At 42.6% G+C, this 26,178-nt stretch overlaps 1 protein-coding gene across 6 annotated transcripts in view; it reads right to left on the reverse strand.

Moving 5' to 3' along the window:
* The window catches only part of DOP1A (DOP1 leucine zipper like protein A), a 118,740-nt gene that overhangs the window by 3,257 nt on the left and 89,305 nt on the right, over window positions 1-26,178 (reverse strand). For 2 of the 6 annotated variants that reach the window (XM_074990958.1, XM_074990956.1), the window contains 12 exons: window positions 25,245-25,389; window positions 24,551-24,630; window positions 23,046-23,155; window positions 21,679-21,828; window positions 21,209-21,270; window positions 19,641-19,793; window positions 18,274-18,410; window positions 14,707-14,762; window positions 13,223-13,387; window positions 6,679-6,808; window positions 4,371-4,427; window positions 115-2,345 (listed from right to left, as the gene is read on the reverse strand). In XM_074990958.1, coding sequence (XP_074847059.1) covers window positions 2,040-2,345; window positions 4,371-4,427; window positions 6,679-6,808; window positions 13,223-13,387; window positions 14,707-14,762; window positions 18,274-18,410; window positions 19,641-19,793; window positions 21,209-21,270; window positions 21,679-21,828; window positions 23,046-23,155; window positions 24,551-24,630; window positions 25,245-25,389 — 1,551 coding nt within the window. In that variant the 3' untranslated portion in view covers window positions 115-2,039. Of the gene's footprint in view, window positions 1-114; window positions 2,346-4,370; window positions 4,428-6,678; window positions 6,809-13,222; window positions 13,388-14,706; window positions 14,763-18,273; window positions 18,411-19,640; window positions 19,826-21,208; window positions 21,271-21,678; window positions 21,829-23,045; window positions 23,156-24,550; window positions 24,631-25,244; window positions 25,390-26,178 lie in introns of those variants that run through there. The other 4 variants (XM_074990959.1, XM_074990960.1, XM_074990957.1 and 1 more) reach the window with 4 other exon arrangements.

Below are 26,178 nucleotides of genomic sequence, written 5' to 3' on the forward strand. Positions count from 1 at the left end.
CACAGGGAGGCAGCCTAGCCTGAGTGCAGCTTAGGTTAAGTGGGGAGGGGGCAGTGTCAGGGGGTTGGTCGCACAGGGAGCTAGGCCGGCACAGCGGACCCCCCAGCTTGTGAGGGGCGATGCCTCACTCGTACAGGGCTCCACGGCAGAGAGGTCCCGCCAGTGGCAGTGGCAGGCACTAAATGGGACAGAACGCTACAGGCAGTGAGCGGCACCCGAGGCACAGCTGCACGGGGGGGTGGTGAGCAGCAGCGGTGGGGGCAGGATGGGTTGCGTGATCTACTGCTGGGACTTCGGACAAGTCTACCTTCCCATGCTGTGCCACACCCCACCCCCACCGCATGGCCTCTTTGTCAAGACCAATGTGGCTGACTCCATCCCCTCGGTGCTTGCCTACCAGAGCGGCCAGCCTCCGCCCAGCCCTGGCCTGCGCGGCCAGGAGCACAGGGAGCCCACCGCTGCTGCAGCACTGAGGCAGAGACCCAGACCAGCCACAGCAGTGTCAAGGTAAAGGTGGGGGTGGGCCAACGTGCCTGGGGCGGCAGCTCTGCAGAGGGGTGCTATCCCCTCCTCTCCCGGCTCCAGACATGGGCACCCACTGTGGCCAGCCAGGGGCTCCTGTAAACTGCTGCCGGGCGCTGTGGAGAGATGCACCGGGTGGGTGGCCGCATCCTGCTGAGGCGCGCAAAATCCAAATCAGTTCTCATAAATGCGAAGAAATGCCTCATAAGGCGAAGCAGGTGTATTAAATGAAACTCCTTGTAAAGTTGAATTCTCGTAACCTGAATGGACGTATTTGTGGTATGACTGTATAAGCATATCATCATACAGCTCTCTGGTTCCACAATTGCTGAGCTACTGTTTTAGTCACTTCTACTGCAGTTATCACAAGAGCAGCTTATATGTGCTTTTCTGCTGTTAGGCTAGAACTGGCCTCTAAAATATCAGGGAGCAGTAGTTCCTAGGCATGGTATCTGTCCTCAAATGCGCTTTCAGGTGCACAGCTTTATTAGCTAAACTACTTCTGCAAACTTAAACACAACATCTGTATAAAAAAAAAAAAAAAAAAAAAAATGGACTCATTCAACTATGCTAACAGTTCAATTTCCAGTATTAAACTAGAATCTAAGACATTACTTGCATTGGATCCCACGTTTCAGTTGTCCATCATTGAGACTTCTGTGCTCACATTTCTACTTCAGAAGGGTGAGAACTTGTCTATCCTCTGCAGATTAGTCTTTCCAAACCACAAGTACAAGACAAACTGCTGTTCAACATTCTCAGGTGTCAATTTCACTTCTCCTTACTTTCAGAAGAAAATCTGGCCCTAGCTGAGACTTTTTAGAACAAGTGGAGATATATTTGTGAGAAGGCAGAGCTCAGGGGAAAAAGTTTCATTTTTATAACATTGCTCACGCGATTCAAGGAAATACTGAATAGCATTTAGTGGAAGGTGGATCAGTGGAATGTAGCAATAGCATGCATGTTAACTCCTAGATGTCTGGGCTTAATGTGTAGAACTGCAGTATTTTAGTAATGTGTTTGATAATACTTGCTTGAGCACAAGCCAAGCACCTTTCGTTTTAATGCCACAAACTCTTTGGGTAGGTGCACTTTGCACATGCATAGCTACAGTGAAATATAAAGGGGGACCCCTCCTCAAAGAACTAGCACAATGCCAGTTCAACAATTGCTGAGGATCGTCCAATGAGTTAGAGAAATTGAGAACACAAGGATAAACTGGAAACAAACTGAAAAATGTGCAGCTTGTATTTTGTAGGGTTTTTTAAGACAGAACTTGACAACAAAACACAGGTACTGTAAATATCAGGCACCATAATCAATATGAGCCAACAATATTTAAACTTGATTCAGGCCACGTCCAGAACTGGTCTCTTATTTACAAAATATTTAAATTAAATATAACCTGCAGAGTTCATTACATACAGAGTAAGAAAAAAAACTATACAACTCTGAAAGATACAGCGTTTCATTTAAACAATTACATTACATTTAAGCTTAATAATGTCAACTATAGCTCATGTTTTTATGACCCCTTCCAGAAAATCCTTCTCAACCATCTCTTCAATTTTTTGCCTTGCTTTGCTGGAGAATGTTTTTTGGGTCTCCATTTTTAGGTCCTTATTGGGGAAAGAGTTTGGGTAAAGAACAGGGCTCCCTGAGTGTCCAACACATCTGCTTGTGACTTTGCTATTAAAAACCTGGCTGAGTACATTGAAGAAAGGGAGAAGCTGCTCAATGCTGCGGACAGTATAGATGGTTAACAGCAAATTACCTGGTTCCCAACTTAGTGTTTTCCCTGAGCTGTCCTCCTCTGGGTTTTTCTGTAAACACAGATAAATACGAAATAGTACAGAACAAAACCCAAAAGCAAAATACATAGGACAAGCAGAAAATACAAGAAATAAAAACATTTCAGTACATTGCTATCAGCAGAACAGATGTTAAATGCTGCCTGTTTGCTTGGAATAGTCATATTCTGGTGTTTCATATACTAAAACAGACATTCCCTGGCATCAATTTTCTTATGCCAGCCTGTCGCCAATATTACTGAAGATGCAAATCCTAGAACAGAGGCATTAAAATACAAATGTTTAATGTCTGTTGGAGAAAAACAGTCCTGATATTTCAGGAGATAAACTGTGCAAAGCCATTTATTTCCATAATACTATGTTTGCTAACATGTCTGACATGTAGAGTCTGAATAGACATCATTTCTCACAGAGCATGGAAGCTAACTTACTTTACCTGAAAAGAGTATGTCTGAGAAGACATTGTACACATGCTCAGGTTACACATATGCACTCTGGGCATTGTTTGACAGAAGAAATTTCTGGAACCCCACCACTAAAGGCAGCAGTAATAAGTCAAAAGTTTAAAGTGTATGTGTATCTATTTTTCTCTCTTGTGAGTTTCAGTAGTATTAATCATTGCAATATCTACTGTGCAATACACTAGTCTTTAACCATCAGTTCCCTTTTTTATCAAAATTATCACCACCACTACAACCTAACCTAGAAAAAGATCATGATTATGTCAATACTTCAGAGGATGTGGCTGTATACTGCTCTGCGCTGAACAGCAAAGTATAGTGGCAGTGTTTCTTCTACCACAAAGCACATCTATCCAGGTATGCTGAAGCAGTAGTTAGTGCTTATTCCTGAGGGGGAGGGGGACGAGACGCATCACATCAATGAGTCACATCTTGCAGAGTCTCTCATCTGTGCTTCTCCCACTGTGGCTGTAGTACATTTAGAATATGAAAGAAAACATAATGGCTATGTCTACACTACAGTTTTGTAGACAAAACTTGTGGAGCGTCTACAGACAAAAAGCATTTTATCAACAGTCTGTCAACAAAAGTCAGCACTTCCACTGATCATGTTTTGCCTCTCCATGTTGAGGAATAATGCTTTGTCGACAGTTTCTGTCTGCAAAAAAAGCCATATAAACACCCTGGAGGGGGCCTCTGTCGACAGACAAGGCTTCCAGTTCACCAAGTATCCCTGTTTGCTGAGCTTCTGGTTGGCCATTCTGTCAAGAGAGCGGCCAGGTAGTCTGGCCGCTCTCTGTTGACAGGGGATTGCTCTTTCAATCCGCTTTTGCGTGTGAACGTGATATGTCAACAGAAGTTTTGCCAGAAGATCTCTTCTGACAGTAACTTCTGTTAGCAGATCACTGTAGTGTGGATGAAGCCAATGGGTTCTGTGCAGAAAGCATACGAGAAACCCCTAAAATCGGGAATATGAAAATCAGAAGAGGATGAAGAGGTGGGGTGGAAAGAGACCTACTTACAATTTACTCACGTTTCAGCCCCTGGCTAACCACAGTTATTCAAAGTAGTATATTCCACGAAGGACATATTTTTACCCTTTAAATGACATTAAGCATCTTTTGGAAACTGAAGAATATGGGGATCTGTCTAAAAATGAAGGGTATCATCTTATGTTAAGGATTTTTCTTCAGCAGTGAAGTTGTTTAGTTCTCTCGTCTGAGATCATGTAAAACTGCGTCACTTATGTGGTAAAATATCTGTGCTTGGCTTCTGATGTGTGATAGAAGGAGTTTTGTTGTTTAGATTCTCTGATCATTTTATTTCCTTTGCAATAAATCTACTTCTTGAAGCCCCTTTCACACCGAGAAGCTGGCTTAAAAATACACTTATAATAGAGGTATTTAGACTATTTTTTTTTCTTCACCCAAAAATCTTTAACTCTGTTCTCTGAAGAGAGTTATCCCCTTTTGCATTTCTCATTGCAATCCAGATACCACACATGGCTGTCAGCATCAGGTGGTGATAAGTAAGTAAGTTTTTGTTTTACAACTCAAGCATCAAAGGCCACCCTCACCTGATGCTTGGCCATCTCCACTCCCTCCAAAATCATTTTAAAGTCCTCCTGCTTGTCCTGTGGAAGGAAAGAGGAGAACTTTCAGACTTCTGATCCATAAATTATAATAATACTTAGCCATGAAGGCTCTGTAGCTGGCAATTTGGGTATGTTACCAGGAGAAATTTCCTGTCCCAAAAGAGCCCACTGTCTTCAATCATAAACTGGAGAGATCAGACTGTGGAGTTCATGTGTGAAGGAGACTAATGACAAAAAGAAATTCCAGTATGCTTCTCTGCTTCTTGTCACAATGCTGACTGAGCTTTGGAATGCATCTCCTTCAGCCAACAGTGTTTGAGGAACATCAAACTGTACGAATATAGTTATCAGTCAAGGTGTCCTGAAGCTAAAGTAAACTCAAATTACACATCCCGTTGACAAATTATATACTCCAAGAAAAACGCATTGCTATATTCATCATTATTCTTCCACTGCAACTACAAAGAAACAATGGACTGAAAGCTGGTATTTATTATCTCACTCCCACTCCTCTTACCCTTGTACTCTCAGTCTGTGGTTCACAATTTGCAACTGCTGCCTTGACTAGAGGATTCTAGAAGTTTCTGGAAACTTTGTAAGTTTCCTAAACACACTGTAAAAACTAGTAAGTTTTCAAAATGTGGCTCTCAACATCTGTACGTTACAATCAGAGTTATTGGAGAGACTTTCGGAAAGCGATGTACCTTCAAACATCAAGCACAGAATATGCAGTATTCTAACAGTTCATCTAATGGTACAGACTAAAGCTGATTAGTATTGTACTGTGGAAAGAGGAGCTTATGCGGGGTTAATGTTGAAGAATCTTGACTTGCAGCACGTATTTTGCTTGAAAATCCTGTTGGTTTTGAGCCTTTTGTTTAGCAATACATACATATCTACAACACTAAATTGTCGCACATATTTTCACACAGCAAATAACTACAGTGATAGGTTTCTGTCCCATAAAGGGACCATTCAGTGGGAAGTAAGGTGATTAAATACAGCATACCAGCATATGTCATCACTAGGGCCGTAAAGATAGTCAGATAGATCTTCAAGAATAAAATCAAAGTTATTGTCCACAAAAAACTTTAAAGTGTCCCTTTTATAACTCTTCTATCCTTTGTCTAAACTTGCACTCTTCCCCCTCGCAGTCTTCGCCCCTGTTCTCAGTTCCATCTCCACTCCAGTAGTGGCAACTATTCTCAAAGCTAGTATGTACTGTTCTTCCCATACCATGGTAGCAGTGCAAGCTTTCTGCAAGAACAACAACAATTTGGTAGCTTCCCCCACCTCAGCTGTTCCTCTGGTCAATCTCTCACTTTCCAGCAAGCAAGGAATTCAACATCACAGGTAGTTCTCTAGCACATTCTGCTGTTCGAGTTTTATAAGCATTAGCAGAAATAATCCCAGTGGAAGGGCAATGGCGCAATTGGTGAAGGGGGTGAAGGACAAGTTCCCAAAACTTTTCTGTTCCACTGGTGTTGGCTGCCCACCCTCACCCAGTGGTATAATGGAAGAATGGCAAAACTGAAAGAACTTCTCCACTTTTCAGCTGTGCTCCCTATTCACAAAGTACCCCAAACCCATATTCTACCATTCTTCTCAGAGGAGCTGTAGTTGGTCCATGCCTTCCTCTCTCAGGTCAAGTGAACAGGCACCAACTGCTTACATATTTACTCTGTTCAGATATCCGATTCAGTAATTCTTCCACTTCAGCTGAAATATATTTTAATTTGCCTGACAACTCAAAACTGGCTTTTCTTGGCTTCAAGGTTTTAAAATTGTCTTACAAAGCTAGAAACCTCGCTCTTCATGGCTCTGCCTAGTTTTAAGGTAAATTATTTTTAATAATTTTTTTTAAATATGCAACAGAGTCGACTAACTGCTTTGTTTGGTTTCTAAATATTTGTGAGCCTCTTCTAGGAGCAGAAACACTTTCCTATTTTAAAAGTTAATCCTACAGTTGTTGCTATTAGAAAGTGGTTGCTTTTTATATTAAAATATATTTAGGATTTGTAGAGTGCTGTATTAATTTTGTATTCATTATCTTTTATTAATAACAAAAGATGGACAAAAGTCACAAGTAGTGAACAAAGCGTATTTCAAGTACCCCCAATTTTGTTTTTTTCATTATTTGAAACTCACTTTGATTTGGGACTTTCATTCAAATATAGGCACACTAGTACACTTCAGTGTAACTTTACTGTTATACAGAAAGCCAACCACACTGCTTGCTACTGTACATGCAAATTTACAAAGTAAAACAAAACAAGGAAAAAGTAAATACCTTTGCTCTTTTCCGTAGTAGTTTTGCTAATCGTACCACATATGGTTTAAATTCCCTTTGATGTGTGCCTTGTCTTCGTACCTCCAAACCTGAATCATCTGACACTTCTGGAATAAAAGCCCAGCGATACCTGTCAAGAGGCAACAGCCACAGCTTGCTCATATTGAACAGGGGTCTTTTAAGCTATGATATTATTACAAAATGAAGGATTTATTAAACCTTGTCAGAGTTTCTTATAAAGAAATAATCAGACTCCTTCAAGAGAGGGAAAATAGGTGGATTTTACCACAGAAAACATTTTCACAAAAGGGAAACAGACTACAGCAACACTGAAAATAAATCACTATTTCCTTTTCCCTTTTATGTGTTCCCTATTCACTGACAACTGGAGGACCTATTCACAATAACAAAGGAAAAGAAGATAGAAGAAGAGAAGCAGCTAATTGATACCTAGGTCACTATTCTGTCCAAAGAAAACCTACTGATTTTGAAATGTGCAACAAAACTCGTGAAGTCTTGTATTTCTACAAGTTAGTGCTGTACTCTCCTGGGATCAGACACACAACTCTGGAAGCTCTTTTTTAAGGTAAAATCAGGACATGCTAAATTGTGAGCCGATAGCCTCTGATCATACAACACTGAATAATTGGTAACTTAGGTGCACCATGCCCCATAGTAGAAGTAAAAGAATATGCCTTCCCTGAATAATCAAGTACTGGCTACAAGAGGCAGGACAAGACAAGACATGCTGATGTCCAATTCAATAAGATTAATACGTTTCTATGAACACACAGTAACGAACAAAGGAAATTATCAGTTGAAATCTTTAGTGAAAGCCCTTTTCACAAGGGTTTTGTACTAACAGAGAGGACAATATAAACAGTTTAATTGGGACCCTATGGATTGAAAATTCTAGTGACATAATCATAAGTTTATTAGTTCTTCCAGACCTCAATTGATTTGCAGTGTGCACAGCTCACTTTCTCCTTCACACCACACATTCTTCCTACAAACAAGGCAGTTAGAGCTGACTGAATTCTGCAGGGGTCATTCAAATGCAGCGGTAAGGAGTCTGTCCTCCAAAATATCCAAAGGCAAGAGTTGGGATATGCAGAGTCATACATCCTACTCTGTTGTGGGGTTGAATATGCCATCACTGAGATTGTCAGTGGGTGAAAAGTAACTACTCTTCCATTTTTAGCTTTCGCGGCAGATCTCAGATAGGGCCAATATCCACCATCCCATCTGCATCTTGCAGGGGGCAGTTTATACCCATGAACACATAATGAAGGGGTAACCATTAGCCTGCAAAAAGCAAGCTTCTGCAAGTAAATCATGCAAGATTCATGTCAAGAGTGTGACAAAGTCTTCTGAACAGATACAGCGTGTGCATTAGTTTCTGTGAAGCACGTAGGCATACATATACTTGGATGCTTGAGAATTATTTACAAAAGTAAGTATACTTAAAATTATCAACAAATAATTCATTTTAAAATGCACTACTTGCTCACTACTTATTTTACTTATACATAAATATGAGTTCAGAGCTCTTGTCTCTCTCCTATAAGCACTGTGGATTTTTCAGACACTTGAAACAAAGGAACACACACATCTCAAAACTCTGATCTTTGAATCTGAAAGGTCAAAGTCAGGGAAAAGAAAAAAACCTTTTTCATTTGTTTATAGCTGATAAAACAATGCCTTTTAGTTCGCTTTAAAATGTATTTGTAATTTTAAAGATACATCTATATTCTATTAATCATTTTGGGCCTTAATTTACATTTATTTTAGAAAAAAATTCAGTTATTTTAAAAAATTATGTATTGCATGTGGCTTCTTTTTCGGCAAAGGCACAGCCCTTCAGGAGTTCTACTAACAGTCTCCCTCTCCCTAGCCATGTCTACACTAGCCGGCTATTTCGAAGTAACCGGCCCAACTTCGAAATAGTACACGTCACGTCTACACGCGCCATGCGCTATTTCGAAGTTGAAATCGATGTTAGGCGGCAAGATGTCGAAGTACGGCATGTTGTAAATGATCCGCATCCTGCTACTTCGAAATAGCAGGGTCCTCCATGCTGGCAATCAGCTGAGGGATTGAGACGAGCTGTCCAGCCCCTGCAGGAATCTATGGTCGCCGAGTGCAGCAGCCCTTAAAGCACCACATACCCAGATATCCTGTGGGAGGAAGCTGAGAGCGTGTAGGCAGCAGCACAGACATGCGGCTGCCCTGCACACCCTCCATAGGCCCCACAGACCCCCATGGCACCCAGCTAGCCAGCCCCCTGAGGCCCCCAGGGCACACCCCCCCAGGGGGACCCAGGGCTCCCAGCTGTCCAGCTGGGGGGCGGGAAGAGGCAGCGGGGCGCTTCCTGGACGGACTCTGAAATCAGGAACCTGCTGGGGCTTTGGGGCAAGGAGGAAATGCTACAGGTAATGGGGAGCAAGTGGCGGAATGCAGACACGTTCGTCCAGCGTCACCCTGTCCACACTCCTGACCATGTCAGGAGTAAAGTCAAGGAGCTGCAGCAGGGTTACACCCAGGCCCGGGATACAGCCAGCTGGTATGGGGCCCCGCCGCTTGCCCCTTTTACAGGGAGCTCAGGGAGATCCTGGGCCCACGAAACACCTCCTCCCTCCCACCCCGGCCACACTTGACACCTTGACCGAGGACCACCAACAGGCCTCAGAGCCGGAGTCTAGCCCAGAGGCCAGCCCTGCACCTCAGGGGCCCCCAGAGGAGCCCACCTCTGGGACAGAGGAAGAGGAGGGCTCCAGTGATGGGGAGCTCCACATAGACCTCCCCACTCGCAGCTCCAGTGGGGCATCCGCCCAACAGGTGTCCCCCGACTGTGGTAGCGGACCATCAGGTATGCACCCCACAGGCGCACCCCCCCCCGGGTTAAGGGGTGGGGGCAAGGGACATGAACAGGGCCCCCCATACACCCAGCTGACCCTGGCCCATCATGACCCAGCCAGACCACAGCCCTGGGTCAGCAGCGGCACAGCCCCCAGAGCCCGTCAGCACCTGCCCCCATAGACAGCGCCACGCCCCACCCCAGGGGTAGGGGGGAGCAGAACCCCAGAAGGGGGTCACCCACAGGGACACCACACCCATGCTGGGGGACAGGGCACAGGGACCCAGCAGCAGGGGGAGGGGGAGTGTGGGCCACAGGTCAGGGCCCAGACTAACGGCTGTCCTCTCTCTTCCCCGCTTTCTCCCGCAGCTGCACCATCCGAGGGCCATGACAGTGCTGGCACCATGTCCACCATGCCAGACAGCCTGCCGGGGCTGTTGCGCCATGGCAGCCAGGTGACGGAACAGGGACCGGCCCAGGATGCACCCACCACTGCTGGAGTCAGCTGCGGGCAGCTGCTGACCCCCAGGTCCTCACCACCTTCCAGCACCAGGCCTGGCACCAGGAGGTTGAGGGTCCCTCATGCGGACATTTGATTGCATAGCTGGGACCCTGGAGCAGATAGCCGACCGGAGGCTGCCGCCCGCTGCCGTCCCTCCCAGCCACCTTCCTCCTACCCTGGAGCCCGCTGAGGAGGAGGACTGCGGGGCTCAGAAGCTGGCCCAGCTATATTTGCCAGTCTTCCTGGCCCCCACCCGGCCTCAACATGATCTCCGGCCCAGGCGTGGGTTGTACCCCTGCCCACCGGGTGATGGACAGTAGTAAGGGGGCCAAGGACTGGGCCACTCAGGTTCCCTCTCCTTTGTACATAGCTCCCCCCAACCTCATTGTAAATAGTTGTGTCCCACCCCTGCACTTTAGTACCTGTCCCCCCAGCCAACATACATAGTTCCCCCTTTCCTCTTTAAAAATATTGCATTGTTTTTGTTGGTTTAAATAATTTTCAGGCTTATTTAAAAAAAAAAAAGTATTGTGTGTTCTTAGGGCACAGCAGTGTGGGTGTGGGGGCAGTAATGTGCTGTGGGTGGTGGTGGGGTAGTGAGTGGCCCACCAGGGATGGCCACGCTGGTACTCACCCCACAGCCTGGTTGAGATAGGTCCGCAGGGCCTCCCAGACCCAGATCCCTTTGTCGTCAGCTTGGCAGCTTAGGGCAGTGGCTGGCTGGGGGCAGGCCATGCCAGCCTCCACGGTCCAGCCCTGCACAAAGGCCTCCCCCTTGCTCTCCACCAGGTTGTGGGGTGTGCAGCACGTGCCCACAGCCTGGGGGATACTGGGGAGCTCCACATCCAGGTGGGTGAGGAGGTACCGCCGTCGGCCTTTGAGGTGGCCAAAAGTCTGCTTGACCACACCTGGCACACATGGTTCAGCCGGATGTTGAACCCCTCCTGACTAGCACTGAGGAGGCCCAGGTAGGGGCGCATAAGCCAGGGCTGGAGTGGGCATGCCACATCCACCATGAGGCAGAGGGGCACGGTGGTGTCCCACAGAGGGATTGCCCTCTGGGGGGTGTATGTAGGTCCCTGCCTCCAGCCAGCAGCACAGGCCCGAGTTCCTAAAAATATGGGCATCATGGGTGCTGGCAGGCCAGCAAACATGTGTGTCCTGGAAGCAGCCCTGGCTGTTCACCATGGCCTGGAGGACCACCGAGTGGTAGCCCTTCCTGCTCAGGAAGCATCCTCCGCTGTGCTCTGAGGCACGGATGGGGATGTGGGTCCCGTCCAGTGCCCCGAAGCAGTTAGGAAACCCCATGCTGGCAAATCTTGTGATGGCTGTATCCAGGTCCTCAAGCTGCACAAGCTTGTAGAGCAGCAGAGCGTTCAGCGCGTGGACCACCTGCTGGGGGAGGACATGAGCACCCATGAGGGGTGTGCAGGGTGTGCCTGTCCCCCCCAACCTGCTCCCAAACTCCCCCAGGCTCTCCCTCTGCCCCCCTGGGGTCCCCTCCCGGGCCTCCTTACCTCCGTGATGACGGGCCCAGTGGTGGCCTTGCTCACTCTGAACTGCTGTCCTACAGATTGGTAGCTGTCCGGAGTGGCCAGCTTCCAGACAGTGATGCCGACCCATTTCTCAATGGTGAGGGCACACTGCATAGGGGAGTCCTGGTGCCACAGGGAAGGTGTGAGCCACTGGCAGAGGTCGAGGAATGTCTGCTGGCTCATCCGGAAATTCCAGAGCCAGAGGTCATTGTCCCACTCCTTGAGTTCCAGCCGGTCCTACCACTCCATGCTGGTGGGGTCCCTCCATAGCCGGGGGCGTGCCCGGTGGGGCAGGGCCGGGCCAGGAGGTTCCCATGATCGTCTGGGGCAGCCCCTTCATCCCCCGAGGAGGGCTCGTCTTCCAGGAGGTGCTGGATGGCCTCCTGTGTGGCGCCGAGCAGGGTGGCCCCTGCCTCAGGGACGGCCCTGAGGGCTTCTAGCTGCTGCTGCTGCTGGGGATCCATGCTGTGTGCACGGGGTCTGCAACCTGTTGTCAGCTCTGCGGACCTCGTGCTGTGGGGCTGAGTGCATCTGGGAGGGACCCTTTAAGGGAGCGGCTTGCTGTTGCCCTGGAAGGGCTAGTGCACCCTGTGACCCCGTCCACAGGCTTTCCTATCCCCCTTATTTCTATCGGGGCTGCTTTTGTGTGTAGATGCTCCCCTGCAGGGCCCCTTTCGATTTAGTGCTTTCCTACGTCGACGATGAATGTCAACAGCACCAGCCCTGGAGGATGTGTGGATGGTACGCGTCGAAGTAGCTCATTTCGATGTTTCTACTTCGAAATTAGCTACTTTGATGTACCTTTCCAGTGTAGACGTAGCTCCTTACTCCAAACACAATTTTTCTGCTAAGAAGTTTAGTCCAATATATAGAAAATGTCCTGTAGTAAATATTACAAATAGTACTACCACCATAATCCATTTGAAATGCTACAACTAAAATTGTTACTAATGTATTCCATTCACATAAGTGAAATTAGACCAGGGATAAATGTGGTCCTCCACACTCACATTACAATGCATGTGCTAAACAAATAGATTGTTAGCCCCAGTTCCATCCCATGTGAGTGCCTGAGCAGTCCAAAGGTGCCAATCATGCCTTACTTGTCTAGGTGAGAATTACTGCAGTGAAGGGGATTTCTCAACTGACATACAGGGGTAAAGCTACACTCCCTCCATCTTCCTGTGCAGGGTATGTTCAGCGAACAAAGAGGCCAGAGCAAGCTCCCATCTACTATAGCAATTATCAGCTGATGCACAGGCTGTCAATGTCTAACTTCGACTTCTACGCAAACAATTAAAAACAAACAGGACGAACATTCTTCAAATTTCCCTTAAAAATCAGCTTTGAGCCAAGATCATGACAAATTTCAGCCCAAATGCAATTTTTAGTTCATCGAACAAAAGGATTTAGGACAGATTAGTCACCCATACCTTAACTGCAGCATAACTTTGCTACTGTAATATAGGAGAAATATCACACCACAATATTCTAACTCTGTATGTAAGGAGGACATAATCTGTTTCTCTAGGTAAACGACATAAAGGGGGATGGGAAAAGAGAAAGGAAATAAATGGTTTAAAATTGGAATTTTACAAGACAGTGCAAAGGTTTTCAAAAATGAAGCCTATTACATTTCTTTTTACTTACATCTGAAACTGAGGAAGATTTTCAGATGGTAACGCCAGGGACAGGTCCAGAAATTTACAAGCAGACAAGTAAAGGTTTAACCACCTCTGGCTGTTGTATGATGTGGAGAAACCGTTGCCTCCTGTGTATGTTGTCTCTAAGCCAGCAACAGATGGGCCTGAAGTTCTAAAATTAAAGTATAATGAGTAGCTGAGTAGGACAGTCATAATCACTTTCCATCATTATGGGATGTCTTTCTCAGCTTTTTGTTTTAGAAAGAAGAGCATCTTTAATTTACCATGTAAAGTTTCTGAAATGTTTGGAATTTATATTATGTGCTTTAATATACTACACTGAATCTAGTTCCCGTCAGAAAAACATCCAAATTAAGTGGGCGTCTGTTATCATGCCAGATTTCCAAAGACACAAAGGGAATGTTGCCTTACATATACTAGTTAGCACATAAATATAGATCATAATAATGTCTATTATCTGCACCTTGCATCTTACTATGCATTAACTAATAACATTAAGCACAAATATTGTACACAGATAGGAAATATCAAAAATCAAGATACATTCACTCTGTGTCTTAGTACAAGCTAGGAGGACCTTCAAGGACTAGTACCTGGAATGCTAGTATCCAAAACAAAGATAAAGAAAGCAATAAAAGTTAGGAAACTGGGACAAATGGATGAGTTGGATTTTAGAGAGGTTTACAGAGATGTGTCCCTTGGAAAAATCACATGAGTAGTATCAGCTAAAATGTGTAACATAAGAAGCACACATTCTGCCTAAGGTGAATATAACATCACTGCATGAGACTGGTCGTACAGAACCTTTCTCTTGTGCCATATTAATGAAACTGACTGGCACTGGTTATTTGGTATTAAGTATATTTATGATTAGCAAAGTGGGGGGTCAAGCAATTAACTATACAATTTATTAGCAGGGATCAAAGGAAAAGCAAACAGGAGTTGGGTTCCTATCTCCCCTTTGTGCCTTTGAAAAATCTGCCACTAAAGCTACACCTATACAAAATGGGGAGGAGGACTGGGGATAGGCAACAAAACTGGAAGCATATAATTTTCATGTTTTTAAAATAGTTCAAAATATAATATTTCATAACACCATTATAGCTGCCATGTAAAATAATCCAAAGCATACATCATGGAAACTTTTAAAGTTTACTCATGCAAGTAGACCCACCGAATACAATGGGCTTATTTGCAGAAGAAAAATTACTCCTGAAAAATGATTACATGATTTGACATTGTTATTTATTAATAGTAAATAGAGAGGTATTTGTTTTATTTTGTTTTTTTTGACAGAATGTCCAAATATAATGTTCCTAGTACTGCAGTAAGATTCAATATTCATTTCAACGTGAACAATTTTTCTATAACAAATTATTTTACATAGTAATACAGCTGTCCCACCACACATCAGAAGACTACAGGGTATCACAAAATTGAACTAATGAGGAGAAGTTAATTTAATTTTACCTTGAAATATCTTCATCAGCTGTGAGTTCCTGTTCCATCAGCAGAAACACTTGTACCTGAAGTTTAAATTCTATATTTTAAAAACATTTTATTTGTAAAGGATTGTCTCATGGAAAAGATCTGCAGTCTGAAAAGACTTAATGGGTCCTGGCTGGTCACGTGGCTGCTCACGGTAAAGTACAACAGAAAGAAGCTGAGCCAAAGGAAAGCTAAGAAAAAGGGTGTATTTTCTCTCTTCCAAGTGGGCTAAAGCAGGAAAAGTCTCCATGGAGTTACTGCCCAGTTTGTAATTGACTTCTGCGAGTGTTTGAGGAATAATACACATACCCTTAGGAAAGAGAGTTAACATGACTGAGACTTGTAGCTCTATTTCCATTTCCCGGATGATGAAATCACCCATCAGTCTACTTGGCCAAACAGAACCAGATTCTCAGTGATTGTCCCACCTTTTCCTCCTGCTTGAATAGTGCAGAGGAAAAGTAATCTGGCTGCAATCCCCCCCACCCCATGGAGGGAATTCTCAACTAGTGTAAATTCAGAACAAGCTCCTATGCCAACCTCCTGCACTTCCAGAATATGTGATGAGCTAGGGAAGCAAAGAATATGGGGGGAGTGTAAGGATGCAAGAGTGGAGCCTAAGTACCCCTGTGGCAATCCTCAGATGAAATGTGATATTTCAGGAACCACAGTCAGCCATTATTCAAATTACAGCAACCCCAGAACTGGTCTAACTTATGTCAGGACTAGGGCAGCTTGGGAATCAAGGAGCTATAACCAGCCCCCAGACAGCCATATCATCTCTTCTGAGCATGCTAACTGCTTTGGAGGATAGGTCACAATTCAAAATGATCTGGACAAACTGGAGAAATGGTGTGAAGTAAACAGGATGAAGTTTAATAATGACAAATGCAAAGTGCTCCCCTGAGGAAGGAATAATCAATTTCACACATACAGAATAGAAAGCCACTGTCTAGCAAGAAGTACTGCAGAAAAAGATCTTGGAGTCATAGTGGACCACCAACTAAAAATGAGTCAACATTTTGACACTGTTGCAAAAAAAAAAAACAAAACAAAACAACCAAACTTGACTCTGGGATGCATTAACAGGAGTGTTGTGAGCAAGAAAAAAAGGCTGTGTCTACACTTGCATTCCTCTTTCAAAAAATGAATGCAAGTGTAGACACAGCAGAGGAGTCATTCTTCCACTCTGTTCTGCACTGATTAGGCCCCAGTTGGAGTACTGTTAGCAGTTTTGGGCACCACATTTCAAGAGGGATGTGGATAAACTGGAGAAGGTCCAGACGAGCAACAAGAATGAATAAAGATTTAGAGAACATGAGCTATAAAGGAAGACTAAAAGATTTGGGCGTATTTAATTTAGAAAAGAGAAGAATGAGAGGGGACATGATAGCGGTTTACAACTACTTAAAAGAGTGTTACAAAGAGGAGGGAGAAAAATTGTTCTTAGCCTCTGAGGATGGGACAAGAAGCAATGGGCTTAAACTGCAGCAAGTGAGGTTTAGGTTGGACTTTGGGAAAAACTCCCTAACTATCAGGGTAGTTAAACATTGAAATAAATTGCCTAGGGAGCTGTGGAATCTCCATCACTGGAGATATTTAAGAGCATGTTAGAGAGACTTCTATCAGGGATGGTCTAGATGGTACTGGCCCTGCCATGAGGGCAGGGGACTGAACTTGATGACCTCTTGAGGTCCCTTCCAGTTCTAGTATTCTATGATTCTACCTCTTACTCAAGGGAGATTGGGCTACAGGTTGAACCTCTCTGGTCTCGGACTCTCTGGTCTGCAACACCTGTGGTCCAGCAGGACTGTGGATGTTGCTGGACCAGACAGGGCCAGAGGCTTGGGGTAGGCACCGGCTGGAAGTCTGGCTGGGGCCAGGAACAGAACCAGTCCACAGCCTGGGGTCCTGTGGCCAGGAGCCTGGCCAGGGCTGGGAATGGATCCAGCTCAGTAGTTGGGAGCCTGGTGGGGGCCGGGAGCAAAGCTGGCCTGGCAGTTGGAAGCCCAGATAGGGTCTGGAGGCCAGGGCTAGGCTAGCAGCCTGTGGGTTGACAGCCAGTGCCAGCAGCCTAGCAGGGAACTGTGGTCAACTGCCAGGTGGGGAGCCTGGCTGGGAAGCTGGCATTCCCTCAGGAATGCCCAGGTGCTAGCAGCAGAGGGGCCTGAACTGATCTCTCCTGTTCCAGCAGACTCCCTCATTTGGGACCAGTCAGGCCCCAGATTGCTGGACCAGGGAGATCCAGCCTGTACTTAATATTTAGATTGTTCCTATCCTCCAAAATTATTTTGAACATATTTATTGTAAAATTATATTCTCATAAAATGAGTGCCTTTTTCTAGTTAATCTACCAGCATTTATTTTATGGAACAAGAAGATACAGAAGTGCATTATGCTATCTTTCCTCAGGGTTCAGAATAGCCGACGACCAAATTCAGAAATTAACTGAACGCCTCACTACTGCTCTAATTTAAAGCAATTTGCAATGACACTCCATGAAGCCACTCTGCTGACCAAGAATCAGTGGATCACAAGGTGCTCTGCCCATCAATCACTTTTACTCCTGAAACATCCCTCACAGGAGAAATCTGCAGATGGTCATTTAAAGGAAGCACTCTGTCCCATTTGTGCTAGTGGAGTAACAAAACGTGACAGAGCAGAGCCAAAGCTCTGGCTGTACAAGTTTATGGTTACAAAAATATAGCCATATTGTGCTGTGAATCACCACTGATTAGCAAAAATAAAGTCTTTCAGATCCTGCTACCTGATGTCATCAGCTTGAGAAGGAACCAAATAACTGGTAAATCATCAACCAGGAAAAAACAAATGAAAATACTGAGGGAGCGGGCATGTTGGCAGGGAAAGATAACATACTTTAGCAAGAGGTGAACTGGTAAATAGAAACAAAGAGGAAATGAACATTGATGCAAGTCGGAGCAGGGAAGGAACAGAGACCGGACATGTTCTAGAAAAAATATTTTCTGTCTGGCTTAACAGATCGCACAAACCATACAGACTTATTATTTGATTTGTGCAAACAGATGTTATCAAAACTGCAAATAAGTCAGCATTCAGTTTAAATTGTGATCAATGTACATTTAAATGTACATAATTTAACTATAGGTTGAACCTCTCTAGTCCAGCACCCTTGAAGCCTGACCATTTCCAGACAAGAGAACTTGCCAGACCACAGGAGGTCAGCATTGACTAGCAGCATTAGCAACACTTCCACTGCATACTGGGCTCTTAGAAGACATTTAAGGGTAAGTTAGAGCTAAACAACAGCACAAAACACTGAGAGCCAGGACAGATGGCTGTAAATAAATGTTATGAGACCATGGGAAACTTAGCCACACCCATGATAAGTGGAGATCCAACTGACTAATATGTCACTGGATTATGGATGTTGTCACATGAGACAATGCCAGATTAGAGAAATTAAATATTTACAATTTATTTTGCTGGGGCAACTCAAACAGATCTTCAGATACTAAGTTACCTATGCAAAATCAGTTTCCCAAAGCATGAATGCTAACTACAACTCACCAATTCAGTTATCATAGTAGGCCAAAGTGAGGTAAGATGCTGTGGAGACATTCTTAAAAGCAATACTCTGAAAAACAGGAACACTTGAGAGTGGAGGGTGGGCACTTGAGGCAAACGGAGACTTTCTACCAGCCTTTCTGAAACACAAAGCCAACAAGGATTCCTCAGTTCACAGTAATTCTTGTTACCTTTTTAGTTTTCCAGTCAGTTTATTCTTGTTAGTGCTAAATATGTTTATATTAATATAACTATATTCCTTTTCTCAATGCTCAGAATAAATTATATGAGCCAAATATTTACGTTTCCACAAAACGAATAAAACAATCCTATTTGTACCTACATTAACCTTCTGCCACTTTACAACGTTTGTCTACAGGAGAATTTGAACCTTTCCAAACAGAAGGACAGCACATTATAAAGATATATTGTAAGTGCTAATGTAACTCACTTAAATATGGCAGTATTCCTATACTGTGTATTACAATGAGAATATTCTATCCTCAGGCGCCTTTTAAAAACCTGATTACTGTTAGTTCCAAGCTCATCACATACACTGCAGTATCCAATGAGTAAAGATAGCTTCTCAAGCAGCAAAGGTCCATAACATCCACACACAATTCCGGATTTTAAAAAACAGATGTATCATGAACAGGCCAGATGCAGAGCAGTTGCTGACTGACTGGAAAGGAGCTTCAAAATACAAATAATGAATCAAATGGACAAGGAAGAACACAGAGCAACCCAACTGGAGGAATAACCATAGTCTATCATGGTAACATACAAAGACATCATGCCTAGAAGAAAGCTGTCCTAACAATCTGCATGATATCCGAGAGGGAAGACTAGCCTCCTCTCAAACTCCCATGAAAGAGTCAACAGGAAGTGATAAAAACCTCCAATGTTAATTACTGGTCAGACTATCAGAAGAGCAGAATAAACTACCACATGACTTTCTAGAACATATAGTATTTTCATTTAAGCCTACATGCACTTATTTGAATGTACAGTGTGGTCATGTCTGCCTATAAACCATGTAAGGTTTGTAACCAGCTTACAAGATGTCCAGGGATACTGATCAAATGATGAGTGACATGATGCAGCAGAAAGTTAACTGGCAGTAAACAGGCCTATATGTGTGAATGTCATTTGCAATCTAACCCTACTTCCATTGAAAGTAGCTGAAATTTTTCCAACAATTTCAGTAGAAACAGGATCAGGTCCATAGATTCCAAAACCTGTTACTATCGGAAATGCTAAAAATGAAATTTGATGACAGTGGCTAATGCATGCCAAAGCCCACAACATCGCTTTCTTCAGTAACAATCACTTATTTAAAATAAGAACTTCTAGTAAAAATTCCTCCTGACCTTGTATATCTGGAAGATATTTCTGGTACTGGTCCACTTCACTGCTAAAAATGGCAAAGGCCAGCCTCTTCAGGAGCATAGCTCGCTGTTCCAGCTCTACTTCCCGATTAGCAAACAGATTGAGTGAACTGCTCTGAGCCACAGCCACTCGTGCTGAGAGAGAAAAATTGCTGTCTTGAGACATTCTTTTAAGAGTAAAAGAAAGGCAAAATTTATTTTATCACATGAATGAAACCAGAAGTTAAGAAGAAAGTTTTCAAGAGGAATTTGCACCAAAACATTCAATTAAAATAAGCATGTTTTAGAAACTTATATTGGAAGTAAACTGGTAAAGAGAGACATTCCTTTATGCTAAATATAATTTGGACCAAATTCTGCTTTTATTATACTGGACAAACCTACTGGTAGTACTATTACTAAAAGGCGAATTTGGTTCTGTATCTTTAAATACACTGTTAATCAGAAATTGTCAGTCTGCAAGATTCTACAATCATCTTTTTCCTCAAGTTACAGAAGGGGTGGGCAAAATGTGGCTCACCAAACATTTGCATCCAGTCTGCCTCGGCCCAGCAGGATTCCAAGCATGCTTCCTGACTACCACAGCTGCACACGCTGCTCAAAGCTGCTGGCTCCTGGGACAGTGTATCCATGTGCAGCATGCCCCTTTGAGTGTGTGTGGGCAGGTGTCTTCAAGCATTGCCTCTACCCCAGAACCATCTACACACCTCCACTGGCCAGTTTACGGCCAATGGGGACTGCAGGAGTAGTGCTTGCTCCCCTCCCTGCAACGGATGTACTGGACAGAATCAGGCTCCCAACAGCCAGCTGCTTTGTGCTGTGGTAGCCATGGAGCCTACTTCTGGGTGCCACTGGGCCACCATCCAGGAGCCACCTATGATAAACCTTCACCTGGCACCTCCTCCCATACCTCAAATCCCTGCATCCCAGGTGACAACATCCTCTTGTACCCAAACTCATGCCCTGCACCATCCGCTCTTTGTGAAGCCATGCCCATGTCAGATCCCTCTCCTGAACACAAACTCCCACCCAGAATCCACACCCCTCCATTAATATCATAGAAAGTGCAGCCCCTGACTACTTTCCAAATTCTTGGAGTGCCCTCCCCCATTGAAAATTATGCCCACCCCTGAGTCAGAAAATGCTTAATGACATTTTGAGACTGGACAAAGTATTTGCTTGACAAACTTTTTCACATAAAGGGAAAAATTCACTGCTGGCACAAGGAGGGACACCTCCATTCATTTTACAGAAGTGGTGCCTTGGTATGGCACAGGTGTATGTGCTCCCTTTGCTCCTAAGTTCCACAAGTTTAAAAAGAAAGTCAAATTAAATCACTAGCTGATTCAAACATTTCTTACAAATATCTGTTTACTGGAATTTTCAAAAACCTAAATAAAAATTTTCCAAGATACACTTATTTTAGATTGTTTTAAAATGTCTTTCCTGGAGAAATAGATGTAATGAGTTGTGACAAACAGACTGCTTTGAAACATGAAACAACATACAAGCAGGAAGTATTATTATAGAGAGCAAGAGTTAGGACTCACTCATCAAATCTCTAAACGTAGTTTTGTCATGTGTCATCAAATTATCCATAATTGCTCTCCAACTAAAAGGAAAGAGGATGATTGTGTACAATTAAAAAAGCAAGACATTGGTATTTTATTTGAAAAAAAAATCTGTCTTTTAACTAAATTTAAAAATACATACAGGGCCAAATTTTCTATAGCAAATTTCAAATTGTCCATAGAAGCTGACTGCATGTGCAATTTTAATATTCTCTTATTCATGTATATGATATGTTTACATAGACAAAAGTTGTCTGCTCTCAATTTGTGCACACAAATAAGATTTGAGTATGTGAATTTCATAATCCACGCACAAGTTTGTGGACAATATCTGGCTTACATTGCACAGCATTTTTAATGTGTAATTGAATACACTATTATGCTTACAATAACAGATAAAAATACTTACAATACTTACAATAACAGATACAAAAAAGAAACGCGCTTACTGGTTAACGCAAGAAGCATCCATTTGGAAGAAGCTGGAGTCCATGAAAAGGTCAAAAGCTTCCTTTTTCCATGCTCTTCTTGTATACTGATACCCACTAAGACTGCTCAATAACTGAACACAGGCTCGATAACTGGGTGCATTGTGAGCACTAGAAATAAAAAGCAACTCAGCATGTAATAATTTAAACCACTGCTTTCAAAAGGCTACGAATACATATCCAGAATCCTGTGAAAACAATAGATTTAGATCATCATATTAAAATCACTTTTTATATGTGCTGCAGAAGAGTGTTATCCACTGTGTGGATCTTCCACTAAAAGGAATCTAACACTTCAGCAAACAGCTATACAACTAATTCAAACAGCAGCAGAATACCTGATATCAACAATCTTGCATTCTTATCCCAGTCTCCGACATGATAGTCACAGAAAATGAACTCTTTCCAGATCTGAAGAAGTGGGTCTGCCCCACCAAAGCTCATCACCTAATAAATTGTTTTGTTTGTCTTTAAAATGCTGCATGACTTCTTTTTTGTTTTGATGAGAAAGTAGTTAGAGATGTACTGTATGTGCTTTAGCTTTCCTACCTGGCACATTAGGGCAATGTCTACACGACAGAGATCTTCCGAAAGATGCCCTTCCAGAGACCTTTTCCAAAAGAACCTCTTTTGGAAAAGTGTGTCCACATACAAGCGGATCAAAAGAGTGATCTGCTCTTTTGAAAGAGAGTGTCCACACAGCCCCTGCTCTTTCAAAAGAATGGGCCAGGGATCAAAAAATTAGGTGCCACAAGGACTGCTCTTTTGAAAGAAGGGCCCTGTGGACATCTACATAAGTTTTCTTTCTAAAGAAGGAGTTCTTCCTAACACGGGAGTGCAAGAGAGCTTTTGAAAAGACTGCCACGTTCTTTCAATTTACTTTCAGAAGAATACTTTTTGTGGGTAGACGCTCCATGGGATCTTTCAAAAGAGTCCACTTCTTTCGAAAACTCTTTCGAAAGAGCTTGCTAGTGTACACACAGCTTAGGTCTAAAAAAAAAAGGTGACCGAACAGATATGATTCTGGCACATTAGAAACCTAGATTCTATCCGAGACTCTACCCGAAGTGACCTTTTGCCACCTCTCTGTTAACTTATTTGAAAAGTATGGGAGTTAATACTTGATTGGCTCTGAGATTTAGTGCACGAGGCCTTGTGAAATCTAAACTCTTGTTTACAGCTTAATATCAGTCAGTCAATCACATTTATTCCCTTGTTTGCCTGTCTTTGTGGTGCCATGGAATAGTCAGCATTATTCATCTTACATACAGAACATCCAACAAACTCCAGGAGACCTCAGGTCTAAGGTATATAAATTGTAATGATACCTGTGATTGCGGAGGTACGGCACAACATAGTGCATAATATTTACAAGCAAAGGAATAACTCTCTCTTTCTCATCACTGTAAAAAACCATATCCAAAAGATGAGCCAAAACCTATGAGACATAAAAAGCGAGAAATTGAAAAATTTAAGGTGGTTGTAGGGGAGGAGCGCTTGGTATGACTTTTTTAAACTTCTTTCTTATAGCTCCCAAAAGAGCATTGTATTTATAGTTACTTTTCTGCATAATATTCTTCAGTATTATATTTTTCCAACCCTTAAAAATAATGAAACTTTCAAAAATAGACAATAAAATAAATTATAAAATCTTTCTCTTCTAAAAATGTGTAGGTTCTCTTTAATAAAGTGAATATAGTGCTTAAGATGCAGTTTAATCCATCCATTTCACAGATGACGGTGCTGTAGACTTTCCTAGACTCCTACCAATAAAGAGCCATTTCTTGGCTAAATCTCCATGCCCATTTAATCTGTGACACTTCTGTTCTGACTGCTAAGGGGAGTGGCAACTATATATGTATTATTAACATATTCAAATTCATATAAGGATATTAACTTATTCCAATGTAATATAAAAGCTATAAAATGAGCTAACATACAAAATTAAAAAGACCAAAGTATAAAGATCCATTAGATATTTAAAAATAAAAATTTTGGAACTCTCAGAAGAAACACACTACATCATAGCCCAAAAACCAACAAAATATAAGCATTAGACCACAATTACCAGCACATAAATTCATGCACACCATGTGTATATAAAATAAACACTGCCATAGCAAACAAAAATTCCCAAACACCCCAAATTCCTCACTCAACTTCTTCCAGCAAACACTGATACAAGTCACTGCACACGTATGATGTGTCAGGGGATTACAAAGATTAACACCCTAGCACACAGCAGAAACCTGTGTCCATTGACTTCAACAGTTACTGTCAAATATTCCTTTTTGCACTCCAAGTGCAAATAAAATATACCAACCACCACAAACTAATGCAGCAAATTAACAAAACCACACAAACAAATATCTGACACAGAGATACGGTCACGTGACAAAAACCCCTTGACAGATGAGGATCATTTTGCCCAACAGACATCTGTCAGTAGACACTATTCTGAATTCAATAGCTCTCTAACCACATGGTTATTTTTTGTTCTCAGTTCACTGAGAGTGATTGAGACTCTTGGAGATCACCATCACACAAAGGATAACTGTACAGCACAGAGCACATTGCCAGTTCTTAGCAACAACAAACAAATGGCAAAATCACTTATGGATTTGCTGCCCACTCTTAGGTCTCTATATATTTCTTTTCTCTGTTTCTTGTTCTCATTATGCATATAAAATTTCAATTATTTTTCACATAGATATTTAAGTAGTAATCTTCTAAAATGAATCTCAGGTGCATGTTTATGTGCATGTTTCTAATCTCACTATGTCCCTCTCTCCTATAAGAAATCAGCATGTAGTATAATAGAAAAAACATTTACCTCAGAAAGTAAAGTTAATGCATGGACACTATAAACTGAAGGAGTTATATTTGAGGTCTCCAGAGGTGGATACAACATATCTAAAAGAAAAAGTGACAGTGAGAGATCATTAATTTTGGAAAATAAACCAATATCTACAAAAATAAATTTCAATGTAAACATATTCCAAGACAGAGATTTTTTCCCTGTGTACATAAGGTTAAGTATAAAAACAAAAAAACAGTCATGTAGCACTTTAAACAAAATAATATTTAACAAAATAATTTATTAGTTGATGAGCTTTCCTGGGACAGACCCCCTTCTTCAGATCATAGCCTTAACAGAACAGACTCAATATATAAAGCACAGAGATCCAAAAATTATCATCAAGGTTGACAAATCAGAAAAATTGTTATCAAGGATGGCAAATCAGAAGAGCTGTCAGAAGAAGTGGGTCTGTCCTACAAAAGCTCATCACCTAATATATTATTTTGTTAGTCTTTAAAGTGCTACGTGACTGCTTTTTTGTTTTGACAGTATATAGACTAACATGGCTACCTCTCTGTCACTAGGTTAAGTATAACTTAGTACCCACACAACACTGAAACTCGTATAGGACAGATCTAATATTATAAATTCTATTACTTTTTAACAACATAAAGGGAATCAATAAAATAATTAAATATTTTATTTTTGAACAACAGTAAATAACTACCTTCAACATCTGATTCCAAGTTGTTACCATCAACCATTATCTTGGGGGAAGGTTTGACCTCTAAGTTTCGTCTTAGCCAAGTAGTCTGTTCCAAGGAAGAACCAGCAATTGCACCTATGGCATCCACTATTTTGTGAGTTATATCCTGATGAGAAGCAAGAAGCAAATGTGTAAAGAACCTCACGTAAATTTGCTCTCTTGAGATAAGCTGTCTACAGAGCTACTCAGTAGTTCAGTGTCTGGGGAAGAGGTGTCAGAGAACGAGATACAATAGGGGTCTGTTCTCAATTCACAGCTATTCAACACCAGCACTGATGATTACTCCTTGGCGGATGAAATGAACAGGTCTTAGCCAACTGATTAATCAAACTGGTAGATGGTGTGAAACTGAAAGGTAGTAAAAACACTTCCAAGGGTAGGCATGAACGCAAAATAATTCTGATGATTTAGCGGTCTGGTCTGAAATCAGTACATGAAACAATTATATGCTCAGTGGCTTTTTTCTATGAGTAGAAAGTGGAAGGCTGTATGGGTGTGATTGCACCAGCAGTTTTAACATCTTTATTTAAAAGCAAACAAAGTTTACTCAACAGCTGGAAATTTTTTGGATGTTAAACTCTTTTTTTCCCCTTTAATCTGAAGCACTTCTATGTTTCTGTTGATAAATCAAGGTTTCGATGGATAATATGAAAAATTGTTTCATAATCTTGGGCTACTTTCTCCAACAATATCACCTATCATAAACAGGCCACATGACCTCTGCTGGACTACCTACTATCTAATGTTTACTGTTACAAAAGGCTATGGTTACACTATGGCGATCTGTCAACAGAAGTTCCTGTTGGGAGAGTCTTCCAGACAAAACTTCTGTTCACAGAGTGCAGCCACACACAAAAGCCAATCAGGAGACCACTCAGCTCTGTTGACAAGGTAG

This window comes from Carettochelys insculpta, chromosome 3 (genome assembly GCF_033958435.1).
Source record: "Carettochelys insculpta isolate YL-2023 chromosome 3, ASM3395843v1, whole genome shotgun sequence".
Taxonomy (NCBI): domain Eukaryota; kingdom Metazoa; phylum Chordata; order Testudines; family Carettochelyidae; genus Carettochelys; species Carettochelys insculpta.